At 29.3% G+C, this 18,425-nt stretch overlaps 1 protein-coding gene across 1 annotated transcript; it reads right to left on the bottom strand.

Moving 5' to 3' along the window:
- Nucleotides 1-72: 72 nt before the first annotated feature.
- On the bottom strand, nucleotides 73-1,892 carry LOC117927772 (protein trichome birefringence-like 36). The gene is made up of 5 exons (XM_034847442.1): nucleotides 1,401-1,892; nucleotides 1,104-1,275; nucleotides 831-1,012; nucleotides 498-656; nucleotides 73-405 (listed from the first exon to the last, which is right to left on the bottom strand). The coding sequence occupies exons 1-5, from the start codon at nucleotides 1,745-1,747 to the stop codon at nucleotides 99-101; spliced, it is 1,167 nt and encodes a 388-aa protein (XP_034703333.1). The 5' UTR covers nucleotides 1,748-1,892; the 3' UTR covers nucleotides 73-98.
- Nucleotides 1,893-18,425: the final 16,533 nt, after the last annotated feature.

Genomic DNA, 18,425 nt, shown 5'->3' with positions numbered 1-18,425 from the left:
AAAATCAAAGCAGCATAAACTGATGATTACAGAGTCTAAGACAGACAAGACAGACACTAATCTTCTACCACATATAGCTACAAAGATGTCTTGATTGTTCATACTTGGAGCAATGCACTCAACATCTCATTCCAAGCATCAGGGACCCCAGGCAGGCACCAATGGCTACAGTCTGATGTAAAGTCTCTTGGGTGCTGCTTCTGTTCTTGGTCCATCGCTCTGGTATACACAGATGGATGCCCATCCTTTCGGAGAGCCGACATCATTGTGATGTCTTGCAGGTATACTGGAAATCTCATCCCTTTCAGCACCCCTTTTAGCACTACCATTTGCTCTGGAACATGAAGTTGGTGGCTGAAGAACTCTAGAGGTTGCTTCTGGTTGTAGCATTTCCAACCATTCTGCCTGCAAGTGCCAAAACCCCCCATACTATTATGACTTTTTGTTTCCCTGAATTCTGAGTGTGTTATATGGAATTTGAAGGTGTGGTATGGTACCTGTTGTGTCTAGGTGATACGCTTCGGAAAATCACCCTGGTTTTGTGAGGGTCTAAGTTTAAGTCCACCCATTTAGCCCATGTTGTGAGTCCTTTCTGATAGGCTACCATTGGGTTCATGCTCCTCAACACAGTGTTTGCCTCCATGTAGTAGTCCCACCTGAAATTTGTAAGAACCCCAATAAAAGTACTTAGGATCATGAGGCCCTTAGCCTAATGTGAATCTATCAGGGAAACAATTGGTGCTCTACTCCGTTTTTTTTTCTTTCTTTGCAGCCAAACAAAAGGAACCCAAAGAGAGAAAAGAGAAAGATTGTTATGAAACTTGTCTTACGAACTCCATTTGTCAGAATGAGTCCACCAGTGAGCTGAATCATAGACCAGAACATCAACTCCTCTCCAGTACTTGGCATTCTCTTCTATCAAATCCAAATGCAAAATTCTCTTGTTTTGAGGCCCTTTCTTCAATTCAACTAAGAATGGAGCCCAGCAAAACTCAATCGAGGTCTCAAAATCCTGTGACAATGTTATTGCCCAACTACATCATCCCAAGGCTCATTATACCAAAATCAAAAACAAGAAGAGAACCAAAGTAGGAGAATCTTACTAGGGCATGGAAGGCCATGGTGGGACCATCATAGGTAACTGTCTTTCGACCAGTTGGGATCACTCCTTGGACAAGGCAGACCAGAGACTCCCATTGGTTCCTCATTATTGAATCCCCTACCAGCATTATTCTTTTTCTTCTCATCCTTCCAAGAAAGTGCAGTGCATCAAACCTGATCAATCAACAACCAAAACAAAACATATTTGAATGTCTCAGTATTATATATATGTTTCATTTTCCAAGCCTTTTTCCTCTCATTTCATACTTACAAAGCTCATAGTTTCAGTACCATCATACCTTGGAATGGAGCAACCATGGGGCTTCCACCTCCATTTCTCATAGTCAGAATCCGGCCTGCCATTCTTCTGACAAGTCACCGGAGTGCTAAGATACGGGCAGCTCGAATCATACAGAGGGTAGGACAGATCATAGACCCACTTGCCATCTGAAAACTCACAACTAGAACCCAGTGAATCATGCCCACTTTGGACCATGTTAACTTCATCATCCTTCTCATCTAGCCATGCCTCATCCTCTAGCTCAAACTCTGATGACTTCCCATGGAAGAAGCTCAGCTGAAAGGGTGTGAAGAAGACCAACAGGAGTAACAAAACCTTAGGACAAATACTACTACACTTAGCCATTGGAGAGAAATGGGGGTTGAGGCTCAGAAAAGGGACTAAACACCCTTTAAGTGGAGTGCACTGGTTCCATTATTCAGGCATGAGTCAAGGTGGAATGGTGATATTTGTAATGAATGGGGCATTGCTTGAAGTGATTATTGAGATGGGTTGAAGGTTTTTACTTTTTATGGTGTTTGCCACCGAAGTGGGGGGGCTTGTGGTGGTTGGAGGTAGAAAAGGAAAGAGAAATAAAAGCTGGAGCTTCTTTTAAGGGGCCGTGAGTCTCGGAAAGAAGATGGAAATCGAGTAATAGAAGGTCAAAAAGGTTGAAAAGGAGGAATGATGGTGTAGGCAAGGTGGGAGAAAAGGCCCCCCTACGCCATTATTATAAATCTATATATGCTGCCACTCCAAAGCTCTATCTCTACCCAACACATGCTTGCCATCATGCATATTAATTATTCATAGTAATTATCGGATGGATAATGCTTTTTTTTTTTTTTCCCCTCGTATTCCTTGATCTTTGACTTTTGAGTCCGCTAAGTGAAGAGATTTTTATTTTAGACCCACTTTTGTTTTCTATTTTCTACTTTTAGAAAACACAATTTAAATAATATTGTTTTTAAAACAGCCACAGTTTTGGTTGATGCTTTTACCTTTTTATTTTTAAAATTTAATGACATCATTTTTTAAACTCAAAAAAGAAAGAAAAAAACTTGCAGCTTTTTATTTATATTTACCTACCTAATTTCAACCGAAGAGAGATCCGAATCATTGAAATATATATGATAAGATTTAAGTTGTTGAACAAAAATACAAATAAATGAGAACAAAGTATAATGGTACAAATAATGAGACAATAAATATTTGTGTGATACCACCTAATTGGTATAAAAAAGAAAAAATAGATTTGAAGAAACATATAAAAAAAGTCATTCGATTTAAACATGTTTTTTTTTATTTTTTTCTTCAATTTATCCTCTATTTTCTTCTTTTTTGAACTTATTCATTAACCCTTCAAGACTAAATCATCTAAATGGAGCTTAGATTGAACTAAATTTAAGGAATTGGAGGTAATATGGAGTAAATGAAAAATAATCAAATTGTTATGTATGTCAATATTGAAGTAGAGGTCGATCAACAAAATAAGAAAAAAAAAAAGTAATCATAGACAATGGAGCATAAAATGATGGGTGGGATATTCAATCAACGCTTATAGATTAATTGTTGACTTAGTTATAGGGATATTAACTTAATTATAGGCATATGTTAACATAAATAAGGACTTGTTTCTCTATAAAGATAGGGAGAAAAGAATCGGTGAGACATCTAGAAACTTTGAAATTTGATTCTCTAAATTTTATACCAACCACCAAGAGGAATTTGCTGATGTAATTAGTATCTTTTTCCTAGTCTTGTTGTTAAGTATCAAAACGATGATTTTGCCTTGGTGGGTGGAAGGGACTGCATAACAAGAGTTAGGCGCATGAATGAAACAATCAAGAAGTTGAAGGAAAACTTTGAAAAGCAAGCTACAACCTTGAAGGAGGGAACCCAACTTACGTAGTAATGAACCTTAAATGTGATCAACGGGTAGGTAAATTGGGTAAAGGAGATCACCGAGATCCTTTGAGCCACACTAGTTCATCTCAACAATCCAATAGAGATTTTGTTCAAAGAAAATATGCTAAGCTAGATATTTCTCTTTAATAACATAGATGATGCTAATGGGGTTTATATTGCTTTCATTCATTTAGAAGGATGGGCCTTTGAATGATTTCAAGGATATGAAGTCTCTAAGTCACACATTGGGTGGGAATATTTCAATAAAGATATTATTAATTGGTTTAGTCTAGGTAAATATGATAATGCTTTAAAATTATTAAGATAGAACCCTTGAAAGTATGACATGATATAATGAAATATAGTTTTATTAATAAATTTATTCATTTATGATTTTGGTTCCCTTCTTCCATCCTTATTTGCATTAATTATTATCTAAGCATTCGTACTCTTATCACTTGCATTATAAGACTTGGGTGCAAAAGAAATTGTATAGAAGATCTAAGTCATGAATTCTTTACAAGATGATATGTAGTTCATAGTCAGTTTATGAATTTGAGCAATTCATAAGAGACTGTAGTGCATTATTTCATAATTGGAGGGATGACTTGTTTTGGTCATTGAGGGTTTTTCTATGGTGAGTGCACTAGTGTATATGGTTTCACATTGGACAAAATCTTTGTTGAATAATAACATTAATTATCGAATAGTCATGATTCACCAAGCTACTATATTACTTGGATTCTCAACCTTAAGAGAATATTGAGCTAGTGTTAAGATCATCAATAGTTTTAACCTATGGTTAAAACCTTAAGATGGTCATATATTCCTTATGGATCGAGTCAGTGTTGATTAAGGCAAGTGACAGTAGGTATTCTTGATAGAGGCATCTCATAGATTTGAGACAGTGTGTCCCTTTGTATGATCTTAAGGACATTGATCAAGAAATTATTTATCACTTGCATTGTATATGATTCAGGTGCATTAGGAGTTACATAAAATATCTAAGTTATGAGTTTCTTGCAAGATAATAAGTAGTTCACAATCGGTTCATGAATTTTGGTAATCCATTAAGACTATAGTTCACTACCCCTTAATAGGAGGAATGACTTGTCTTAGTCATTAGGATGGTTTTCCCATGGTGAGTACATTAGTGTATATGATTGCATATTTGATGGGACCTATGCGATGAATCATGACCTTGGCTACCAGGTAGTCATGATTCATTAAGCTACTATGCAACATGAAGTCTTATCCTTAAGGGAATATTTAGCTAGTATTAAGGTCTTCAATGGTTTTGACATATGAGAAAGGCCTCAAGGTGATTATATATTCCCTATGGATTGAATTATTATTGATTAACGTAGGTGACAACAAATATTTTTTTATAGAGGCACCATGATATCTCATAGGTTTGAGAGAGTATGTCCCCTTGGGTGATATTAAGGCACATACCTAACCTCGTTAGGTTATAACACCAGTTTATGAGAAATCTGTGATTGGAGCCAAAATATGTGCTCTAATGGCACATATTCGATATGATTTGTGCACCAAAGGGCACTCAAATCACCCAACTTGACTTAAATCGATGTTGAGGCCTAACTATGAGTTTAACTTTTATTTTGGAGATTTATCTTAGGTTTAAGAGAAGAAAAGGGTGCAAGTTGAAACCATTTTAGATTTTGAAAGATTAAGGGGTTAAATGAGAAATTGAGTGAGTCAAGACTCATGGAATTTCAGGAAATGCAAGACGAGGATGCCATGAGTTTGGAAGATGAGGATTGATCATTATGAAGAAAGAAAGAAGGCATGCAAACATGGACAATGAGGCATTAAGCAAATTCCTTAAGTTTGATGGAAATTTGGAACTCAAAATCCAGTGGCAACATGTACTTTGAATTTGAGGCAAAATTTGGAGCATTTTCCAAAGTCCATTTTAAGCAAGCTATACATTGTTTTGAAGCTCTGGAAGTCACGATACCAATGCTTCAAATGATACACAAATCAGAACTAAAACGAGGATGTTATGCACGTCTAAACCAAACTGATAAGAGAAAAATATTGAGTTCAAAATTCACTATGCATTTTGAACTAGCCCCTTGATTTTGAATTGGACCTTTCTCTTCCACTTATGAGTTCAAAATTGACTTAGAACTCGCCCAAATTTCAAACTTAGCCACTAGTGATCGAGTTTGAGCCTCGAGACACGTCAAAACGAGTTCCAAATGCCTCTATCCAATTCAAAAGACCTTGTACTCATTTAAAACTTGTAGTTTTAGAAGTTTTTTTAGGTTTTTTTTAAAACTTTTCTTGTAATAAGTGGCTAATAAGAGTGTGCCACATGTTAGGTCATTGATGATACCATATAAACTCTCTTAGTTCTTGGGTTTAGGGATCTTTTTCTAGGAGTTTGACATTGGAGGCGGAAGAAGACTAGAATTTTGGTTTGCTTCTTTTCTTTTTTATTAAGTATATTGTTTTTAGTTCTTTTTTATTCAAATTATGGAATTTTACTTTTTTATGGATTGTGATTGTGACATTACCCCTATGAGAGGCTAAAAAGCTAACTCAAGGTTCAAAGCATGAAATCCTAAGGGTTAGGAAACTTATAGAGACAATGGGTAAATCATTATAACGATGAGATTAATTATTGGTTGAGTTACAATTTATCAATTTTGTTTTTACCTTATCATTGTGAGTTAGTTTAGGGAATGATATAATAGGTTATTACCCAATATTAGTGATTCTTTGTAACTCTTGATCATTAGTTATCCTATTATTCCCTATCGTTATCTACCCCATAACAAAGCTATAAGGAGTAAGAAGAGTTAAAAAGTCAAATCTTAAACTGGTAATTCATATCATTTATTTGATGGTTTTAGGAGCCTGTTTTAAAAAGGAAAATTAGGTTTCAAATGTAATATTGAGTTTTAGAGCTTAGGTTGATCATGAGCGACTAAGGATCTTAAAAACCTAAGATAATATTACTTAAAATACTGTTGTTCTTTTTAATTTCTATACCCTAAGTTGGATTGTGGAAAACCCCAAACTTGAATCGATCAAATTTTAAATCAATATTTATTTTGTTATTAATTTAATTTGTTTTCTTAGTTTTATTTCATAAAAGTTAATTCAGATTGATTTTCACTTTAAGATTTAAATAAAAGTGATTTATTTATCTTATTATTGACAAATTCCCTAAGTTAGTCCTTGATGATGATACCTAAAATATTACAAAAGTCATCATAATTTTTTCTCTAATTTTTCTTGGCTAGAGCTACTATGTATTAGGCTTAAGTATTTTGGTACAACAGATAAGATCAATCAATTTGTATGCAGTGGATAATAGGTCATAGACCTAAGTTTTATCTCGTTATAATATCATAGGATATATAAATGTCATCGACTCTTTATAGTGAAATGTTGAGTCAACTTCATAATTAGATTTTGAAGCAACTAGTGTTTTCCTATGATTGCAATGATCCTTACTCTAGCTCTTGACTCATGGTGACGTGTTTTTAGGGAATTTTTGGGTTCCTAATTCATATGAGTGCATATAAGTATTTTGGTAAAAAAACAAAATTGTACCAGATCTTGTGAATGTTCTTTCTTAATTGAAAAAATTAATTAATTAGAGCCCAATAAGGTTAGTTAATTAATTAGGACCCAAGTGGGGTAAATTAAGTAACTCAAGCCTAAGTTGGATTCAATTCACTTAGGCCTATAGGGAAGCTTATACCTCCTTAGGGGTTTGAGGCTTCGTTCTTTGCACCTCTTGTCTTTTAGACTTTAGAGAGAAACCCTAGCCCCTGAAAACCATCATTCTCTAGTACTTATATCCATGAGAAAGAGTGATAAGGAGAAAGGTTGCTTGGTCGACAAGACTAATTGTGATACATTTTACATGAGTTTATAAAATTGGAATTGATACGGGAACATCCAGATCTAAAGTAAACACCCTTAATCTCTAGATCTAGGCTTTTGGATGCCATGTTTTCTATAGTCCATATATTGTAGGACTAGTTGCAAGTAGCTTAAAAGATCCAAGGCTAGAAATGAAGCAATCTAGGTATTCCTTACAAAGGCAACTTACGAAGTTGAAGCAACGAGTTTTATACAGGAGTACCTAGAGTAGTTTGAGTCCCTCATAGGTTATGTCTAAGATTTGCCTAAAGATTTTTTATAAGCTAATTTCTTAATGATTTACAAGTGGAAATTCAAAATGTTGTTAAAATGTTTCATCCTACCACTTTAACTTAAGCAATTGGATTAACACACCTTCAAGAGGGAACTATGGAGGCCATGATTCTAAGAGCCCTAGGTTTCTCCATTCCCTGTCCCTGGATCTTCTAAGGTACATGCATTTATCCCTAGGCATCTCTAAATCTATCATAATAGAATAAAATGACATTAAAAAAACCATTATTAACTATAAATATAAAGATATAGCACTCATACCTAGATTTGGATGTTCCCAGATCAATTCTTTGTAGTGAAGAACATGCTTGAAGGTCTTGTACACCAAATATCTTCTGCCTGATGACTTGAACCACGATCTTAATACTTTAAAGTATGGGCTTTGGAAGGGAGTTCTAAGCACTCTCTCATTGGATGTGGAAGACGACTCTTACACCAAAAATTGATGGGTTCTTAATTAAAATGTTTCAAATCTATTTACACTATAATTGATTCAATTGATTTTGATTTTAGTAGAAATAGTTAATTTTTTTGTAATTTATTTCAAATCATTTTCAATGTTTTTGATTCTCAATATATTCTCTTAATATGAAATCACAATTATGAACCCACACTTTTTACGTGTGTCCCTACTCGAATTGCGAGACTCGCTTTTATGTGTGAATTTTTATTTTTGAAAAAGTTATAGTCACTACTTATTTTCGTTTATCTTTTTTTTTTTTTTGTTTTAAAAAGGGAAAACAAAATAAGAAAGAAATAACAAAAAAGGAGCTTATTTTGAATTTTGTTTATAAGAAAATGATATTTATTGAAAATAAAGATTTTATCAATTTATTTACAAAAACAAGTTTTTATTAGGAATGATAATTTTTATAATATTATCTTATCTTTCAATTCAACATTTTTGATAAAGTATTTTTTTTTTGAATTAGGCAAGATTTATTAAAAAGAAAAGAAATGTTTTATTTTTATTATATATATATAGTTTTTTTAAAAAGGAAGTTTTTTTATTTTATTTAAAAGATAATTTTACAAATTTTACAAGGATGGGGGTTTTTAATTTCATTTTAAACAGAAAGTTGTAATTTTATTTTTATTAAAAAATAAATTTGGATGGTTTCATAAATAAATATAAAATTAAAGAGATTTATTTATTTATTTATTTATTTATTTTATCGTTTCATGGTTTAATGAAAAAGACTTTTTATTTTATTTTATTTGTTTATTTACTCACTTATTCATTTATTCTTTAATTCCATGAATTGACATTTTGGATTTTTGTGGCTATGTGATTTGATTTTCTATTTGATTTTATTCTATTTCCAATTACATGATTTCTTATTTTAACTTTATTTTTAATTTTGCATGAGACTTGGAGCCATCAAGGAGAGAAGATCACGACCAAATAGGGAAACTTGGAAGGAATCCGGGGTGCATATAGAAAGTGGGCAGATCACGGCTGAGGCACATCTGGGAGCATATGGAAAGAAGATTAAAGGGGACCTGATCACTTACCAAACAAGATATGATTGCATCCTTGGGGAAATCTCCAAGTGAGCCAATCATAATGGACTTCCCATATCCATGTGCACGTAGGAAAAAATGGAAATAAGATATTCCATAAGGAGTGAGCTGCCTTATAATTAAAGGAGAGAATCTAAGCATAAAAGAATTTTTTTTTCGAAGGGGAATAGGCGGAAAGAATTTTCACGCGGAACTTTGGAGGAGAGCAAGGGACTTCAGGCAAAGACCGGGGCTATCACCTTAGTCACCAAGAGGGGATTTTCTCTTTCACTTCACAGGTTAGTTTTCCATATAATATTTTTATTTAGTCTAGATTTCTTTTAAACAAATTTCAGTTTTTGATTAATTCTTTGTGTTAAAGTTTATTTTGTTTTTTAAATTCTCAATTAGTTTAGTTCTAATCCACCTCTTAATTTTAGTTTATGATTTAATTTAAATGAGTTAGTGATTTTTATTCCTTAGTTTAAGTAATTTGTGATGTAAAGTTTATTTTTTTAAATTCCGGATTAACTTAATTTTAGTTTATGATTTAATTCGAATGTGTTAGTGACTTTAATTCCTTAATTTAAGTAATTTGTGAAGTAAAGTTTATTTTTTTAAATTCCGGATTAACTTAATTTTAGTTTATGATTTAATTTAAATGAGTTAGCGATTTTTATTCCTTAGTTTAAGTAATTTGTGAAGTAAAGTTTATTTTTTAAAATTCCAGATTAACTTAATTTTAGTTTATGATTTAATTCGAATGTGTTAGTGACTTTAATTCCTTAGTTTAAGTAATTTGTGAAGTAAAGTTTATTTTTTTAAATTCCGGATTAACTTAATTTTAGTTTATGATTTAATTTAAATAAGTTAGTGATTTTTATTCCTTAGTTTAAGTAATTTGTGAAGTAAAGTTTATTTTTTTAAATTCCGGATTAACTTAATTTTAGTTTATGATTTAATTTGAATGTGTTAGTGACTTTAATTCCTTAGTTTAAGTAATTTGTGAAGTAAAGTTTATTTTTTTAAATTCCAGATTAACTTAATTTTAGTTTATGATTTAATTTAAATGAGTTAGTGATTTTTATTCCTTAGTTTAAGTAATTTGTGAAGTAAAGTTTATTTTTTAAAATACCGGATTAACTTAATTTTAGTTTATGATTTAATTTGAATGTGTTAGTGAGTTTAATTCCTTAGTTCAAGTAATTTGTGAAGTAAAGTTTATTTTTGTAAATTTCGGATTAACTTAATTTTAGTTTATGATTTAATTTGAATGTGTTAATGATTCTTATTCCTTAGTTTAAGTAATTTGTGAAATAAAGTTTATTTTTTTTAAATTCAGGATTAACTTAATTTTGGCTTATGATTTAATTTGAATGTGTTTGTGACTTTTATTCCTTAGTTTAAGTAATTTGTGGAGTAAAGTTTATTTATTTTTTAAATTCCGGATTAACTTAATTTTGGTTTATGATTTAATTTGAATGTGTTAGTGACTTTTATTCCTTAGTTTAAGTAACTTGTGGAGTAAAGTTTATTTATTTTTTAAATTCCGGATTAACTTAATTTTGGTTTATGATTTAATTTGAATGTGTTAGTGACTTTTATTCCTTTGTTTAAGTAATTTGTGAAGTAAAGTTTATTTTTTTTTTAAATTCCGGATTAACTTAATTTTGATTTATGATTTAATTTGAATGTGTTAGTGACTTTTATTCCTTAGTTTAAGTAATTTGTGAAGTAAAGTTTATTTTTTTAATTCCGGATTAACTTAATTTTTGTTTATGATTTAATTTGAATGTGTTAGTGACTTTTATTCCTTAGTTTAAGTCATTTGTGAAGTAAAGTTTATTTTTTTTAAATTCCGGATTAACTTAAGTTTAGTTTATGATTTAATTTGAATGTGTTAGTGACTTTAATTTACTAGGTTAAATAACCTTGTGAGATAAAGTTTATATTTTTAATTCCACATTAGTCTAGTTTTAGTTTGAATGTATTAGTAATTTTAATTCATTAGTTAAATAATTTTATTAGATAAAGTTTATGTTTTTAAACGAGTTTTGATTTTGTTTTGTCCCATCTTTTTAGTTGATGTATTTTTATAATCTTAGTTTAGTTTATTAGATTAATTAATTTTATTGATAAAATTTATGCTTCTGATCTTGTTTTAGTTTAATTGCAATTTATTTGTTTGGTTTGCATTTTTTTTTATATAATCTTCGTTCATTAATTTAACCAATTCTATTGATAAAGTTCATGTTTTTAACCTTGTTTTAGTTTTGTTTTAATTTATCTATTTAGTGTAGTTTTTTTTTTTTTTAGGATTTTAGTTTATCAATTTGGTTGATCCATGTAATTAATCTCATGTCTTTTAAAATTGTTTATCCTTGTTTTGATTCTTGTTATCTAGTTTAAGTGGTTTTAGAATTCTAGTTTATTAGTTTAATTGATCCTATGCGATTGAAATCATGTTTTTAAATATTAATCTTATTTTTTATTCATCTTTTTAGTACATGAGTTTTTAGGACTTGAGTTGTTTAAATTGATTGGTTCCATGTCATTTTCATATTCTGAATTTGTTAATTTTATTTCTTGATTGATCCACTTTTAGTTTGTATATTTTTCAAAGCTTTAGATAACTTGTTTAATTGATCTTAAGTTGTATTATTTCTATCTTAAATATATAAATTTTCATTCTTGGATTGATCATAATTTAGTTCATATGTTTCTCTAAAATTTTAGTTAATTAGCTTAATTGATCTTATGTTAGTTTTTGATTATTCTTTTGTGTTCAATTCCCCATTTTTAATTTTTAATTAATATCTTCTAATTTTATTTGATCTAAAGTCATTTAGTTTATTGCTTTGATAGTTTTTTTTTTGTTTTTTGTTTTTTTTTCGTGAAGTTTAATTTTTAGAGTTCATTGGAAAATCATGAAGATTGGCCTCTACCCTCACCTTTATTAGTCTTATTGATTACTGAGAAAATTTTACTTTGTGATTTTGTTTTATTTTGGGTTGCCTATATTTGATCTTTGCGAATTGTTTGTTTGTGAATAATGTCTTTCCCTTCAAAATAAAATACTTTTCTCAAAATGTTCCTTGTAAAAATCTATTTTAAAAATTCATTTAGAGTCCTTAGAATCAAAAATCTCATTTTCTTAAAATAATATGCAACCATTTTTTTGATCGGTTTGCATATTTCTAGGTTTTTTAATGAAAATTTTGGTTTTAAATCAGACATGAATCCAAACTTGTGGTCCAACATAAATGGGATAATTCCAAGTTTGATTTATGTATATCAATTGAGGAATTGGTGAAACCTCTACATAAAAAAAAAAATATTTTCAAAACTTATTTTTGCTACCACCTTTGTTGGTTGTTACAATCATATCTATTTTTTTAGGAATTACAAAGGTGTTACAATCATATCTATTTTTTTTAGGAATTATATACAAGACGTATGTGATAATTGATGAATTAGTATACTCTGATAATTTTTGCTATGCTAATTAGATAACAAGTATGCTAGTATTTATCTTATTATTTATTATCTAACCCCTCATGTCTTGTGGAAGCACAATACGAGTTACCCATGCTATTCAGATACGAAGGTAAGAAGCATACCTGAATAACATGGGTAACTTGTAATGTGCTTCCACAAGACATGAGGGGTTAGATAATAAATAATAAGATGAATACTAGCATACTTGTTATCTAATTAGCATAGCAAAAATTATCAGAGTATACTAATTCATCAATTATCACATACGTCTTGTATATAATTCCTAAAAAAAATAGATATGATTGTAACACCTTTGTAATTCCTAAAAAATAGATATGATTGTAACAACCAACAAAGGTGGTAGCAAAAATAAGTTTTGAAAATATTTTTTTTTTATGTAGAGGTTTCACCAATTCCTCAATTGATATACATAAATCAAACTTGGAATTATCCCATTTATGTTGGACCACAAGTTTGGATTCATGTCTGATTTAAAACCAAAATTTTCATTAAAAAACCTAGAAATATGCAAACCGATCAAAAAAATGGTTGCATATTATTTTAAGAAAATGAGATTTTTGATTCTAAGGACTCTAAATGAATTTTTAAAATAGATTTTTACAAGGAACATTTTGAGAAAAGTATTTTATTTTGAAGGGAAAGACATTATTCACAAACAAACAATTCGCAAAGATCAAATATAGGCAACCCAAAATAAAACAAAATCACAAAGTAAATTTTTTTCGGTAATCAACAAGACTAATAAAGGTGAGGGTAGAGGCCAATCTTCATGATTTTCCAATGAACTCTAAAAATTAAACTTCACAAAAAAAAAAAAAAAAAAAAAAAAAAACTATCAAAGCAATAAACTAAATGACTTTAGATCAAATAAAATTAGAAGATATTAATCAAGAATTAAAAATGGGGAATCGAACGCAGAAGAATAATAAAAAACTAACATAAGATCAATTAAGCTAATTAACTAAAATTTTAGAGAAACATATGAACTAAATTATGATCAATCCAAGAATGAAAATTTATATATTTAAGATAGAAATAATACAACTTAAGATCAATTAAACAAGTTATCTAAAGCTTTGAAAATATACAAACTAAAAGTGGATCAACCAAGAAATAAAATTAACAAATTCAGAATATGAAAATGACATGGAACCAATCAATTTAAACATCTCAAGTCCTAAAAACTCATGTACTAAAAAGATGAATAAAAAAATAAGATTAATATTTAAAAACATGATTTCAATCGCATATGATCAATTAAACTAATAAACTAGAATTCTAAAACCACTTAAACTAGATAACAAGAATCAAAACAAGGATAAACAATTTTAAAAAACATGAGATTAATTACATGGATCAACCAAATTGATAAACTAAAATCCTAAAATAAAAACAAAACTAAAACATGGTAAAAACATGAACTTTATCAGTAGAATTGGTTAAATTAATGAACGAAGATTATATAAAAAAAAAATTGCAAACCAAACAAATAAATTGCCATTAAACTAAAACAAGATCAAAAGCATACATTTTATCAATAAAATTAATTAATCTAATAAACTAAACTAAGATTATAAAAATACATCAACTAAAAAGATGGGACAAAACAAAATCAAAACTCGTTTAAAAACATATACTTTATCTAATAAAATTATTTAACTAATGAATTAAAATTACTAATACATTCAAACTAAAACATAAACTAAAACTAGACTATGCGGAATTAAAAATATAAACTTTATCTCACAAGGTTATTTAAACTAGTAAATTAAAGTCACTAACACATTCAAATTAAATCATAAACTAAACTTAAGTTAATCTAGAATTTAAAAATAAAAAAATTTACTTCACAAATTACTTAAACTAAAGAATAAAAGTCACTAACACATTCAAATTAAATCATAAACCAAAATTAAGTTAATCCGGAATTAAAAAAAAAAAAACCTTACTTCACAAAGTACTTAAACTAAGGAATAAAAGTCACTAACACATTCAAATTAAATCATAAACCAAAATTAAGTTAATCTGGAATTTAAAAAAAAAAAAAAACTTTACTTCACAAATTACTTAAACTAAGGAATACGAATCATTAACACATTCAAATTAAATCATAAACTAAAATGAAGTTAATCCGGAATTTAAAAAAATAAACTTTACTTCACAAATTACTTGAACTAAGAAATTAAAGTCACTAACACATTCGAATTAAATCATAAACTAAAATTAAGTTAATCCGAAATTTAAAAAAATAAACTTCACTTCACAAATTACTTAAACGAAAGAATAAAAGTCACTAACTCATTTAAATTAAATCATAAACCAAAATTAAGTTAATCCAGAATTTAAAAAAAATAAACTTTACTTCACAAATTACTTAAACTAAGGAATACGAATTATTAACATATTCAAATTAAATCATAAACTAAAATTAAGTTAATCCGGGATTTTAAAAAATAAACTTTACTTTACAAATTACTTGAACTAAGGAATTAAAGTCATTAACACATTCGAATTAAATCATAAACTAAAATTAAGTTAATCCGGAATTTTAAAAAATAAACTTTACTTCACAAATTACTTAAACTAAGGAATAAAAGTCACTAACTCATTTAAATTAAATCATCAACTAAAATTAAGTTAATCCGGAATTAAAAAAATAAACTTTACTTTACAAATTACTTGAACTAAGGAATTAAAGTCACTAACACATTCGAATTAAATCATAAACTAAAATTAAGTTAATCCGGAATTTTAAAAAATAAACTTTACTTCACAAATTACTTAAACTAAGGAGTAAAAATCATTAACTCATTTAAATTATATCATAAACTAAAATTAAGTTAATCCGAAATTAAAAAAAAAAAATTACTTCACAAATTACTTGAACTAAGGAATTAAAGTCACTAACACATTCGAATTAAATCATAAACTAAAATTAAGTTAATCCGGAATTTAAAAAAATAAACTTTACATCACAAATTACTTAAACTAAGGAATAAAAATCACTAACTCATTTAAATTAAATCATAAACTAAAATTAAGAGGTGGATTAGAACTAAACTAATTGAGAATTTAAAAAACAAAATAAACTTTAACACAAAGAATTAATCAAAAACTGAAATTTGTTTAAAAGAAATCTAGACTAAATAAGAATATTATATGGAAAACTAACCTGTGAAGTGAAAGAGAAAATCCCCTCTTGGTGACTAAGGTGATAGCCCAGTCCCTGCTTGAAGTCCCTTGCTCTCCTCCAAAGTTCCTCTCCTCCAAAGTTCCGTGTGAAAATTCTTTCCGCCTATTCCCCTCCGAAAAAAAAGTTCTTTTATGCTTGGATTTTCTCCTTTATTTATAAGGCAACCCACTCCTTATGGAATATCTTATTTCCATTTTTTCCTACGTGCGCGTGGATATGAAAAGTCCATTATGATTGGCTCACTTGGAGATTTCCCCATGGATGCAGCCGTATCTTGTTTGGTAAGTGATCAGGTCCCCTTTAATCTTCTTTCCATATGCTTTCGGATGTGCCACAACCGTGATCTGCCCACTTTCTATATGCAACCCAGATTCTTTCTTCAAGCAAATCATATGCAGCCCGGATTCGTTCTTAAAGTCATGATCCGCCCACTTTCTATATGCAGCCCAGATTCCTTCTTAAAGCAAATCATGTGCAGCCCGGATTCGTTCTTAAAGCCGTGATCTACCCACTTTCTATATGCAGCTCGGATTCCTTCCAAGTTTCCCTATTTGGCCGTGATCTCCTCTCCTTGATGGCTCCAAGTCTCATGCAAAATTAAAAATAAAGTTGAAATAAGAAATCATGTAATTGGAAATTAAATAAAATAAAATAGAAAATCAAATCACATAGCCACAAAAATCCAAAATGTGAATTCATGGAATTAAAGAATAAATGAATAAGTGAGTAAATAAACAAATAAATTGATAAGGGTATAAAAATAAATATCAGACATATGTAATTAGAAAAAATCAAGAAATTAAAGTAATGCAACGAATTATAATAATTTAAATGTCAAACTTAAACCCTCAAAAATAAAAAATTAAAATTCATTTCATGCAATAAAAAGTCAAGCCAACACTCATCTTATCCCAAAAAATAAGTGACCAAAATCAAGATCATGCCTAAGTGAATTATGCAAAGAGAAGTGTCTAAGTGACTTATTCTGAAAGAGTGTTGAAGTAACCTAGGGTGAATGTGTGCAAGCTAGAAGGTGTGAAGTGCGTCTAAATGGGCCTAAGGTGGTGTCTAATGGGCCAAGTGTATCTAAATGGGCTTAGGGTGCCTAAGTGAGCCTAAGTCTAAATTAGGGTTGTCAAGAGTCACAACGAGGTTAGATAAATCTCTCAAACAAAGTCCTTAAGGTGGCTTAAAAAAGATAGACTACATGAGTAGTAATGGGCCACCAGGGAATTGCCATAAAATACCAAACAAATACTTAATAGAGCATGTGCTAGGAGGACAAAATTGAGGGTTTACAGTCATTTTAAAGTGCAAAGCATTCAGGACATTCTTATGTCTTGTAAGAAAATAGGGAATCAAGGTTTTTTTTTTATAAAAAAATAGAGAGTTTCATTCCAAAGTCCATTGTCATACACTGTCAAGGGGCTTTCAAAAATAAAATTTACATTTTCACAATCAACTTTTAAAGTTAATAAAATTCGTTAAGTTTAGATTATGATGATCGAAAGCTATATACTGATATTTTGTTCTTTGCTATGTCTGTGTAAGATGGTAATCTACTGGTTATCTAGATCAATTGTCTGCAATCACTTGCATTAGAATATTTATTTATTGTATTATATAATCAATTAATTAAAATTGTTCTTGTTATTTCCTTTTTCTTGCTTACATTGTAAAATCTAGATATCCTAACCTTCCTCAACCTTTTCTGCATCCGTCCTTACTTCCTATAATTATTATTCATTCATTTGTTTCTCATATATTCAACCATTTATGTATTAGTCCAAAAGTCTATCTCAATATCACTAGAATCCATCACGTAAAATTACAAGTAAACAAGGTAATAACCATGCAATCATTTAAAAAAATAGAATTCGATCATTATTGACATCCCAAGTTACAATTATAAAAAATAAAGACTTACATTATGAACAAGAATTCTAAATATAATATTCAATTGCTTTCAAGTATATAGTTTACATTAAATCATTCATTCAATTTCACATAATTTACCCAAGAACAATTTAACATTTATCACAAGTTGTAACTTACATAAATTGAAATGAAATAATATACCACTAATTTCAATTTCACACCTTATCAACAATCAAACAATAAATTAAAGAGAATATAATCCAAGTTTAGTATTCCATTAATTTAGGTCTACAATTATCCAAGCATCAGGTAATTAATTAATATCTAAACAAGTATTTCCCAATAACTAAAAATTAAAAAAAAAAAAAGAAATTGAAAAATGAATCAAGGAATTTATATAATCCTACTAGATCTTCAATCAAACTATACCCAAAATTAGATCAATGGAATTTACAATGTTATTGCTCATATTTCCAACTTCATATACAAATCCAATGCAAGACAAGAATAATCAAAATTATTACAACATTCACTTGAAACTATAAGGTTTCAAAGTCAAATCTCTAACTTATGTCAAATTAGAAATGATTTACTTAATTCTCAATTTAATCAAATCGATAGAATCGCAAGATAGATTTCACTTCATTTATATCAATTCTTAAACGATAGAAGTATGATTGGAATTTTCTATTATTATTTTGATTGATAATGATGCTACCTAAATTCAAATTTTAATTAAATTCATTCAAATCAACAAAGGTACAGTCTCAATTTCAATTTGTTTAAATCAGTTTAGGGCACGGAAGCATGACTTAGGTTTCAATTTAATCAAATTCGACCATACTA

The sequence above is a fragment of the Vitis riparia genome, chromosome 13 (assembly GCF_004353265.1).
Source record: "Vitis riparia cultivar Riparia Gloire de Montpellier isolate 1030 chromosome 13, EGFV_Vit.rip_1.0, whole genome shotgun sequence".
In the NCBI taxonomy this organism is placed as follows: domain Eukaryota; kingdom Viridiplantae; phylum Streptophyta; class Magnoliopsida; order Vitales; family Vitaceae; genus Vitis; species Vitis riparia.
The sequence above is the reverse complement of the archived record's forward strand: the minus strand, read 5'-3'. Positions and strand labels throughout refer to the sequence as shown.